General features: G+C 39.5%; 2 protein-coding genes across 3 annotated transcripts; both read left to right on the forward strand.

The window, feature by feature from the left end:
- Window positions 1-278: 278 nt before the first annotated feature.
- Window positions 279-4718, forward strand: LOC311006192 (transformer-2 protein homolog beta-like). Of its 2 annotated transcripts, XM_083998923.1 has the most exons (9): window positions 279-423; window positions 1263-1539; window positions 1938-2071; window positions 2193-2352; window positions 2483-2671; window positions 2948-3063; window positions 3175-3330; window positions 3603-3673; window positions 3851-4718. In XM_083998923.1, the coding sequence occupies exons 4-9, from the start codon at window positions 2320-2322 to the stop codon at window positions 3859-3861; spliced, it is 576 nt and encodes a 191-aa protein (XP_083855049.1). In that variant the 5' UTR covers window positions 279-423; window positions 1263-1539; window positions 1938-2071; window positions 2193-2319; the 3' UTR covers window positions 3862-4718. The 2 variants fall into 2 exon arrangements, with proteins under 2 accessions (XP_083855049.1, XP_083855048.1); XM_083998922.1 differs by lacking the exon at window positions 1263-1539 and having other exon boundaries at window positions 339-423.
- Window positions 4719-5374: 656 nt separating this feature from the next.
- LOC311005425 (obg-like ATPase 1) lies at window positions 5375-10825 on the forward strand. The gene is made up of 11 exons (XM_083997833.1): window positions 5375-5471; window positions 5772-5869; window positions 6008-6151; window positions 6583-6710; window positions 6911-7086; window positions 7186-7266; window positions 7491-7588; window positions 7718-7861; window positions 8398-8494; window positions 9007-9129; window positions 9244-10825. Exons 2-11 carry the CDS (start codon window positions 5772-5774, stop codon window positions 9343-9345), a joined length of 1191 nt encoding a protein of 396 aa, XP_083853959.1. The 5' UTR covers window positions 5375-5471; the 3' UTR covers window positions 9346-10825.
- Window positions 10826-11195: the final 370 nt, after the last annotated feature.

Below are 11195 nucleotides of genomic sequence, written 5' to 3' on the forward strand. Positions count from 1 at the left end.
AAACGGCATGCACCGATAATTAAAGGTACTGGTACTGAACCTACTATTATGAAGAACAGAGATTATGGCAATAGGTGGATTTTTGCCAAAATGTTGAACTATCCCTTTAACAATGTTATTAGTATTATTTTTTCACTTGATCATATTATATATCATTTATTTGCCCTTTAAGATTTTACTTTGATGCCAAGTAACGTTTTGTAGAGCCGACGCTCTTATTCTGAAGGTCAAACCGGAAGAGGGTAACTGCTTCCTGTAGTTACACACTCAGTAGCCCGGTCAGATCAAACCGGTTTGCTTTGCAGCAAACCTGGTGGCATCGTCTCAATTCAGTCTTTAAAGTCATTAACGGCGTATTATTTTACATATTTGGTACCTAGTTACGTATATATGAGCGACAACGAGAAAGAGTTCAGGGAGCAGGTGAGTTGTAATTACGTCCAAATAGTTCAAAAATAGATTTTAAGCTAGCTATTTTAGCCGTCAGCTACGTTTGCAGGTCTGCTAATGAAAACAAACGTAGGGAAACTGTCCTCTGACAGTGAGGGAAGTCTGTTCTGTGTAAAGACTGGCCGTTTTCTGTGAGTAAGTGAAACACTCAAAGCGGTGTGGTTAAATGTAACGTTACCAAAGCTAAAACATTAGGCCTTCACAATAATAACACGGCGGAGATGTCACCGCTGCCCGACCATTAGTTTAATTTTACCACTTGTTTGTTGATCAATTGTTGTATAGGTTTACTTATCAGAATACCCTCCAGTCTATTTAAAATGATTAAGTAGTTATCTATTAGGAAATGGTAGATTAGGGCCACAGGAAATCATCATGGCTGCACCTAATGAGTATTTTCATCAACTGTCAGTTATTATTTTTCGATTAATCGATTACTCTATTGGTTAACACAATCTGCCAATTTTTATTACATTTTCATAGCTTAAAACAAGTACAACTGGCATTGTCCAAAAGTTAAAAACAAAAGCTCAAGGGCTCAAGATAATAATCACAAGAGAGTGGCTGATTCTACAGTAATTTGGCATATAAAGAATAAAATAAAATAAAAGCCGCTGATTGTTTTTGTGCCAATTGAGGAATCGATTAATCGACTTATTGTTGCAGCTCTTAAGACAATAGCAAGCTAACATACAAACCTGTATTCATCTAATATATGTTGTTTTCTGGTTTTGCTGTTGTTTTTCTTTGTACTTTTTTGGTTTTTAACAGAAACCAACATGCCTTATCACCCTTGTTTGTTCTTTGTTAAGGTTGAGGTTGGAAGAAAGAAAAAGGCGGAAGACGGTTCAGATGTGAAGTTGTTAATGTTTGAAGCTGATGGTGTTGATGCATGCTAATGTATTGGATGCTGAAAAGAAGCGATCAAGATCTGTCCCCACTACTAGTGTTGTAATGGCAGATGGTAAATGGGGGAAGAGGAGGAAAAAAGAAGTCATAATGTCAAACAGAAGAAAGAAGAAATGAAGGGGTTGTTTTGAAGTAATGAAGTTAAAGAAGTTATGAAGTTAAGATCAGAAGTTTACCAGGGTATGAGTAATTTCCTCACAGCCTGCTGTTATTACTCTTTCATTCTGTTTCTTTCTCTTAAGCATGCACTGTTTATTTCCTCTCTGTATCTGAAACATCACTGGTCAATCCCTCCATACCATTTAGGTTTTGTTTTTGTGCAATCTAAATCTCAGCTAAATTATTTAATTTCTGTTTTTTAAATATCTGTTGCAATGTATCACCTTTATATGATCAAATTCCTTAAATGTTTAGTGTCAAGTCTGTTAAATGCCAAAATGCGGTTAATTCCCTCTGAAGGGGTATGTAGTGGGCGAGCGCAGTCACTTCCTGTCCCCTTTTTTATTCTTGTTTTGTTTTGTTTTTTGGCAAAAATTTGACTGTAGAGTGTTTCTGACCACGGTGTGTGGTCTGTCCAGGACTCTCGGCCTGGCTCGAGGAGTGCCTCCCCTCGGGGCTCGGTGAAATCCACCAGCCGCTCTCCAGCACGCTCCAAAGATGGCTCCCGTCGTTCCAGGTCCAGATCTCGTTCTCGATCTAGATCCAAATCCAGGTAATATGAAGTGTGTGTGTGTGTGGGGTGTAGTTCATTTTTACACAACAATTACATTTCACAAACTGTTATGCATTTGTGTAAGACTTTGTAGGGTTAAGTTTATGTCTATCCCCACTAGGTCCCGGTCCCACAGAAGTTCACGTAGGCACTACTCCCGCTCTCGTTCTCGCTCCCACCGGCGCCGTTCCAGGAGCCGATCTCGTAGCTGGGAGTACCGTCGCCGTAGGAGCCATAGCCGTTCCCCGATGTCAAACAGACGCAGACACATTGGCAACAGGGTAAGACGTGAAAATGCAAGTCATTTACTTCATAAGCTTCTGGCTACAAAGTCCTTATGTTTTCACAATAATCACTTTTTCCAGCAGTGACATGATTTGTTTTCAATATTTTTTTCTTTCACTTTCACAGGCCAATCCAGACCCCAACAACTGTCTGGGTGTGTTTGGGCTGAGTCTGTACACAACTGAGAGGGATCTGAGGGAAGTTTTCTCTAAGTATGGCCCTTTGGCAGATGTCAACATTGTGTATGACCAGCAGTCCCGTCGCTCAAGAGGCTTTGCTTTTGTCTACTTCGAAAACTGCGAGGACTCCAAAGAGGTAGGTAGATGATGGAAATGTGTTTTTCAGTTTTAAAAATAACCAGATTTTTTTTTGTAAAGGTATAATGATAAGGTTTATTGGTGAACCTCATCTAGAGTCTCCGCTATTAGTGATATTCATCATATAAATGGCTTCTGTTGGGGTTGGATGTGTGTTTGTGCATTGAGTAGACCTAGACCTAGATTCTCTGTAAAACATCAAGATGAAATGTTTAACAGGCAAAGTATTTAATTAGTTAACTAGATAAAATAAGCCTACCTGTGGCTGTTTTAGGCCAAGGAGCGTGCTAATGGGATGGAGCTTGATGGCCGCAGGATCCGAGTGGATTACTCCATCACTAAACGAGCCCATACTCCCACTCCAGGAATCTACATGGGACGTCCCACATAGTGAGCGTTTCTTAACCACACAGGTTTTTAGCTTCAGGGTATTTTCTGGAAGCTTCTGTGTGTGGTGTCTTCTAAGGTGTTGCCAAACTTAACACTGTGTTTTCTTTTTAGCGGCGGTGGAGGCGGTGGAGGAGGAGGCAGCGGCAGCAGCAGCGGGTCGTCGCGGCGCGTCTCAAGGGATTATGACAGGGGCTACGACAGAGGCTACGACAGAGGTTATGATCGTGATTATGACCGTTATGACGACAGAGAGTACAGGTCGTACAGGTGGGTTCTTTCTGGTCCAGTATTTCACTTGACTTTGATGAGTAATAGGACTGCAACTATTAAATTAATCGATTGTCAGAATGGATTAATCTCCTGATAAGCTTTAAGATTGTACGTGTAAGTGCTTTCAAAGACATCAAATTAATATGTCTGATATTAAGTTGGCCAGATGTTGTGAAAAGAGATTGTGAAAGTTAATTTAATGATTCTAATCATGTGTAATGTTCGAGACATCAAGTGAAATGTTGTGGTTATGTTTTTCCCCTCTGTAGACGCAGATCTCCATCTCCATACTACAGCAGAGGATACCGCTCACGATCCCGATCCCGGTCGTACTCGCCACGTATGTTGACGCCATCATTCTATAATTTGGCTTCAGAATCTATCTATTTGGAATTTGGATATATTGATTGATTTACAGTGAATATGAAATTCAGATATTCATTCAACCCCCACACATACAGAGAAGTTTTACATTTATTTGATTCATGTTTATGTTTTGTCATTTCTTTGTTCACAGGTCACTACTGAGCAGTGTGAGGAGAGTCAACAACAGATTTGGTGTTATTGTTTCAATGCTTGTTTCTTATATTTTTTTGAACATAATTATTATGTATGTGAAAAACCAAGTTTTTCCAAAAACGCAGTCTGTCTGAGCACCACAAGATCTGTGGTTATTTAATCTTCACCAAATCTGTCAGAAGAGTCATGAAAGTTCATTGAGTGACAAAACTAACTAAGGTTCAGGTGAAATTATACATTTTGCAAATCACTTTTAACTTAAATTGAAATATATGAAGGAATTTTTGGAAATCATAATACCTAACAGAAACCTGAAGCAGATATGTTTTTAGTGGTGGTAATTAAAAGTTTGTTTGTGATTGGCAGACAGACTTGTTTTTACATCAGAAGTATTTTCTGTGGATGTTATATTACAGTTTCCCATTTTGCTGTTTATGTGGCTGGTTAAACTGTTGAGATCCTAGTTTGCTCCAGGATGTATTTTAAATATATTTCTTTTTAATTTTGTCTCTTTTGGTGCAAAGTACTTTTTGGGGGGTTGGGGGGTTGTATAAAGCAATAAAAAATTACTTGGGACACGCGCTCTGGTTTTCAACGCTCAAGTAAAATGTAAAGGTCGCACTATCCCATGGTTTTAGTGACGACAATAATGCTGCAAGTGTTGGACCATTTATTTCCATCAAACACTTGTTTTTTTGTTTTTCTTGACAGAAATAAAAAAAATATTACTGCTTGGATTTCCTGCATGCATGTCATTGTGTTTTGAAATATTTTGTGTATTAATCACATAAATGATGGTCAGATTATTATGACCTGTGCACTGTCTCATGCTGAATGTATGTGCCATGGGACAAATTGCTGCAACAGTACAAGTGTTGCTTGGCTGGCAATTAAACTTTTTACTGTCAGGATAAACTTGTCTTTTAGTAAGCAAATCCTACCTCTGTATTGATAACTCTTGATTATTTTCGGGACAAATTGTTCTGTCTATTAAATGTCACAGTTTCCTTTTTTGCTATAACCCTAGTCTGATGTCCTCCAATTCCTTGTTTTATTTTACTGGAAGTTCAAAATACATGTGTCCATATCTATAAGCATCACACAAGACAAAAACTGTGATTTCTTTCTTTTGAAAGGTGTTTTACCTTAAAGAAATAAAGTAACAGTGCATTAACATTTGAGGAAACTTACCTTTTTTAAATTGTATTTTCACTGACTTAAAAAAATCATTGTGCCAAATGTCAAAAACCTGTTCTTGAACACATCCTGTAAAATGTCGCCACCTAGCGACTTACCACGGAAAAACACTGCAACATAAACTGTACCAAAACTAAAAACAAAAAACGTTCATCTAAACAAGTCACTTAACACCTAAATTCGCTTGAAACACTTAACGTTTATGTAAAAAGATAAGAGAAAGTTCATACAAATCAATCTGACGGACTGAACGCACCTTTGACGCAGCGCTCCGGTCCTTTCTCTGACCAATCAGAGACCGAGCACGTCAAAACACTTCCGCTCTGCTCTCCAGCTTGTCTTTCCAGTGGAGTGGCCGGTGTGAGCACAAGTCTGAACCGTGAACACCACGTAGCCCAACAGGCGAAAGGACAGAGATAAAGGTATTAAACGATGATGCCCCTTAGCTAATTACCCTTTGGTGTGTTTGTAATGAGTGAGAGAGGAGGACAGCTCTCTACGCTCAGTGAAATATAAGGACTAAACAGCTGGGAGTGGTACTTGTTAGCTTCTAGCTTACGTTAGCATGCTGTGTTTGAATGAGCATATGACTACACGTTTTCAGAGGAGCTACTTACGGACCAAAAAATAACACCCAAGCTGGCGTTTGATACAGATATACCTGGCTTGGGTAGGTTACGTTGAAAAAATGGTCTCAATGGACTTGTTGCAACTCTTTTCAGATGCCCCCCAAGAAGGGAGAAGCACCAAAACAGCCTCCTATAATTGGACGGTTTGGTACATCCTTGAAAATTGGTATCGTGGGATTACCTAATGTTGGGTATGTATCACATCACATATGTAGATGTTGTAAAAAAAAAAAAAAGTAAACACATTTTGGCCCATCATTCTGGGCTGATTATTGCACTGTAGTCACAAATCTATTCACTCACTATCTTTCTCTGTCTCTCTTCTGCAGGAAATCCACATTTTTCAACGTGCTGACCAAAAGCCAAGCTGCTGCAGAGAACTTCCCATTCTGCACAATCGACCCAAATGAGAGCAGGGTACCTGTTCCTGATGAGCGCTATGATTTCCTTTGCCAGTACCACAAACCAGCCAGGTGTGTGTCATTGTTCAACTCAGCTTAAATACTTTTAGACTGAACACACAGCAACGAGTCACTTAAACACACGTACACAGGGAAAACAATAAAGAAATGGAACAAAACATAAAAGGAGGAAAGATAACACTAATGGCATTGCTTTTATCAATGTGATTATTATTATGAGCATTGTCATCATACATCATAACCATTATGAAGTTGCACAGTGTAACTAGAGACAGCACAGACTAATGGAGGTTTGAACTAAACACAACAAGCTGATCATGTTGGGCAAAAAAGAAAAAAGACTAATAGGTTTGCATTTGTTTTAAGCTTCCTAATAATCTCAGAAGAGTAGAAGCATGGTGGGATAAAGCTACAGAGAGTATGTTGTGTCTGTGTCTTATTATGCTATAGCACTGACAGTCTCTTCTCCTCTGTCTCTGTAGTAAGGTTCCTGCCTTCCTCAACGTTGTGGACATTGCTGGTCTGGTGAAGGGAGCTCACGCAGGACAGGGACTTGGAAATGCCTTCCTCTCCCACATCAGCGCCTGTGACGGCATCTTCCACATGACCCGTGAGTTGACGTTACTGTTGCCTGCTGCAGCTGCTGTGTAGCAACAACTGAGTTGAGTGGACAGGTGTTAAAAGGTCAAGTTAGAGCCATTGCTATGCCCCGTAAAAGGGAACAAGGCCCATATTGAGATGACTGTGGCCCAGTGAATATGCATCACTTGGAAAGGGGTGTGTGATTTGTTATTTTGCTGTGTGTCTTAGGTGCATTTGACGACGAGGATATCATCCACGTGGAGGGTAACGTTGACCCGGTTAGGGACATCGAGATCATCCACGAGGAGCTGCGACTAAAAGATGAGGAAATGATGGGTCCAATTATTGACAAACTGGAGAAAACCGCAGTGAGAGGAGGCGACAAAAAGCTCAAACCTGAATATGTGAGTCTGTGCATCCGTTGTGCGTTTTTATTTAAGTCAGAATTTGGGAGGTAATGGGAAATCGCAATCCATCATGATCCTTCTCTGCTGCTTCTTCAGGATATCATCTTGAAGGTAAAGAACTGGGTGGTGGATGAGAAGAAACACGTGAGATTTTACAACGACTGGAACGACAAAGAGGTACAGTTTGTGTTTGCTGTGTGTGTGGATGCTTAAGTATACAGTATTTCCGAAAAATCCTTTTGTGACTAATAGCTTGCAGAAATGCGTGCTATTACTGGACCTCTGGGGTAAAGATGCACATTACCTGACAAGTAGAATTTCCTGAGAAAACTATCTGAAAATGCTTTCTGTGAACTAAACCGATTTAAAACTCATGATTGGTTTAAAATGTCTGTCCACAGATTGAGGTGTTGAACAAATACCTGTTTCTGACATCAAAGCCCATGATCTACCTGGTGAATCTCTCAGAGAAAGATTACATCAGAAAGAAGAACAAGTGGTAGGTTTACTTTCACTTGTTATTATCCTTTCACATACATTATCTGTTCATGTATTTAGGTGTAGTTGAGTATTCAGAGAAGTAGACTTGCTGTGTGTTTTGCCTTATTTTTTTTTTTACAAAAAAAAGGTTGGTAAAAATCAAGGAGTGGATAGACGCTAATGACCCAGGTTCTCTGGTCATTCCCCTGAGTGGAGCTCTGGAGTCCAAGCTGCTGGACATGGCGGACGACGAAGAGAGGAACAAGTACTGTGAGGAGGTGAAGACGCAGAGGTGAGACTGACATACACACGGGTAATGTGGAAAGAATCTATTTGAACAAGTCTCCGAAATCATTTCATTTATTAATAAACTTGGCCACATTTCATATATTAAATTAAAGTTAAAATGAAGTAGAGCGATTTGTAACTATCTGCCAGTGCCTCACAGTCATTGTAACAGGATTGATACAGCTGACAGGAAAATATTATTTACGGCTTTATGCATCAGAGGCTTTTTATTCACTGCAAAGATTTTGACAAGTCACAGCAGGGTATACACAACACCAGGTGCCTGCCAACTCCACATGCCATTAAAAAAAGGCAGGGCCTTTGAGTCAAAAGAAAACACTGGAGTGACTGAAGAAATCTTCATTAATGTAAATCTGTTAAGCACGATAAGGCGTTATTATATACTCATGTTATTGTTAAAATAACTGAACTGTACTGAAAATAGACACAGAGTGTTTAAATCACTGAAAGACCCTTGCAAATATACATTTTTGTTGATTATCTTTGGCTCTGATGTGTGTTTGTGTCTTTTTTTTTAAGTGTTCTGACCAAAATAATAAAGACCGGCTACGCAGCACTGCAGCTGGAATACTTCTTCACAGCGGGGCCAGATGAGGTGCGAGCGTGGACCATCAGGGTGAGTGTTGTGATGTGAACAACTCCTCCTCGCAGTTCATTATCACCTTTGATCATGGGTTAATTAATAGACTAACAGCTTTAATTCAAAATCCAACAATATTGTTATTTAAAGATGTGCCAGTTTGGTTTATTTTTTTGGATTAGAAACTCATTGTTCCTCATGTTTATGGAGGTTGGTATTAGTCTTGTTATTTGTTGACTACTTTCAACACAATGTTTGGATGTTTGCAAACTGTATGACTTTCACTCTTATTTGCCTTAGGGGTTCACTGTACAAAGCTCCATTCATTGTAGTTGCTTCCTAAAGGCTCTGAAACAGATTTTAAATATAGAATGAAATAGTCGCTGCTTATTTTAACAGCATGTTTTTCACTTGACTTGCCTTTAAAAAAAAAATTATTAATTAAGCTCTAAATCCTGATCCTATCTATGAATACAATTCTTCAAGGTGGTAGTGTGTTGATATGTTTGCAAATGTGTTTCTGATTTTCTGTTCTCTTGCTTCAACAGAAAGGGTCCAGGGCTCCTCAAGCTGCAGGAAAGATCCACACTGACTTTGAGAAGGGCTTCATCATGGCCGAGGTGATGAAGTTCACTGACTTCAAAGAGGAGGGCAGTGAAAATGCAGCCAAGGTGTGTATTTGTGTAGAGCCTCATTAAAAGCTGATACTGATGTTGAACATTCATTGAAGTCGTTTTGAATAAGTTTGGTCCCCTCTGATCTTCACCTCCTCTTTTTTTTTTCAGTCTGCTGGGAAATACAGGCAACTGGGCAGGAACTACATCGTGGAAGACGGGGACATTATCTTTTTCAAATTCAACACACCCAATGCCCCCAAAAAGAAATAATGAGACCGCGCAGTCACCAGAGGGAGAACTCAGAATACTGCTCAGTCTGGCCCCTGAGAGCTACACTGGTTTTCACACTCGTCTCTTGATTTCACTGGATCAACATGCAGCCTGCTTGGCCGCACATCATATCACCATGTAATACATGTTCTATACAAATACACCGTACATTCCTTTGCGGAAAAATACAGACCAACTGCACTACCAGTCAAACATAAAATACTTTTAGATCAATTCAGTGGAAATTGTCTAATGAGGAGCCTGTGGCAGAAATCAAAGTGTAATTGATGAAAGCAGCGCACGCAGCAGAGCGTGTCCTGTTTTCCAGCTGCTCAAAGATACTTAAAATGTTTAATTTATGCCAGTTTCACCCTCCCTCCAATTTATCTTTTAGACAAAAGTTCAATTCCCCCCGAGCCATAAGAGCTTATCTTTGCAGTCATTAATTGACACCTTCTCTTCCATGATGACTGCTGATTAATTGACAAACTCTCAGAAACCTAACGAGTCTGTTAATAAGTGTTTTATTAAAGGCAGGTGTGCTGGATCATTAACCGGCCTCTTTGTCTTTGAAACAAGTGAACGGTCGCGGTGTGAACTGGAGGACACGGCGATCTGCTACAGGTGACTCATTATTTTTTCATCAAATCTCTCACAAAGACATGAACTTTTGTCAGATCCTCCATGCGTTTTCCTCGGTCAGACTTTCTTAATTTTACGCTTTCTTAATGCTAAAATATACTATATCATCATCATCATTTGACTGGCAGTGTGTTTACTTATAAGAGACAGTGAAATCCACCACGGTGTTCAACTCCAGCCCAGTGCTGTGCTGTATTCTGAGCAGTGGGGATGTTGTTATTTTAGAAAAAGCAAAGCAGGCCTCTCTGAAGGAGCCTGATCAGACGCCTGAACACAGAATGTTGTTGTACACAATGCTTTTATTGACTTCAGTTTGGGCTAAAAAATAAATAAGTAAATAAATAAAAGAAACAACAAAAAATACAAAACAAGAAAAATAGAAAAAAAAACAGACTCCTCACATCATTAGAGACGATGCTTCATTGTGGATCAGGACAGCCAAAGCAGTGCTCTGTGCATCATCTGGACTGTACAGCTCCAAATACGTATCTGATTTCACCTCCTCACTGCTGCCCTCCAGTGTGAGTGTCTTTATATCTGAGACAACAGACCCCAGATAGTGGATCATCCCCGTCTGATCAGAACTGACGACTTCTAGCAGACAGAGGATAGCTACTACATCGTGTTGGAGCTGATGGAGGATTGTTCCAGAGAATCAAGACTCAGCAGCAGCTGCATGAGTCTGTGGCCAAACTTTATTTTGGCAAACATCTTGCCAAAGTGTGGACGTAGTAGGACTGAATAAAGGTACAAGTATAAAATTAAAAAGGGAGCAAATGTCTAATAAATTTCATCTTCACCGATCTGCATGTGTCAATAAAATGAGGGAAACCTGTCATTGTTTTGTCTATTTCCCTTTTTTTCTCTCCTGTGAAAGGCTCAAGTCACATTAACAAATCAGATATACTGTACCCTGAAGTGTAATCATAGGCTTTTCTAAGTGTCCACAGCGATCACAAGTTGTTCGATGCCTGGTTTTCATTGCCTCAGAGTTTCTTCATTCTTAATTAGAAAAACAATTCTGAGCACTTTAAAGACATCAATAGGCTTAGAAATTTGGATTCAACTGTGTTTCTGATTTGAAACACTTTTTTTTCTCATTATCTGCAGTTTCCAGGGTCAATATTAAAATTACATTTCATCAGTGCAATACTCAAGAGACTTATGCGGAAATGAATGCAAGAATATGAAATGATTCACTTTTTGAA

The sequence above is a fragment of the Trachurus trachurus genome (assembly GCF_905171665.1).
Source record: "Trachurus trachurus genome assembly, chromosome: 22".
NCBI classification, from domain to species: Eukaryota; Metazoa; Chordata; class Actinopteri; order Carangiformes; family Carangidae; genus Trachurus; species Trachurus trachurus.

Bases quoted from the DNA above. Each gene is read 5' to 3' on its own strand.
- LOC311006192 (XM_083998922.1), top strand. From the start codon at position 391: ATGAGCGACAACGAGAAAGAGTTCAGGGAGCAG. The intron at 2,353-2,482 runs GTAAGACGTGAA...TCACTTTCACAG, and splicing joins GCAGACACATTGGCAACAGG to GCCAATCCAGACCCCAACAA. The intron at 3,064-3,174 runs GTGAGCGTTTCT...TTTTCTTTTTAG, and splicing joins TACATGGGACGTCCCACATA to CGGCGGTGGAGGCGGTGGAG.
- LOC311005425 (XM_083997833.1), top strand. From the start codon at position 5,772: ATGCCCCCCAAGAAGGGAGAAGCACCAAAACAGCCTCCTATAATTGGA. The intron at 5,870-6,007 runs GTATGTATCACA...TCTCTTCTGCAG, and splicing joins GTGGGATTACCTAATGTTGG to GAAATCCACATTTTTCAACG. The intron at 6,711-6,910 runs GTGAGTTGACGT...TGTGTGTCTTAG, and splicing joins CGGCATCTTCCACATGACCC to GTGCATTTGACGACGAGGAT.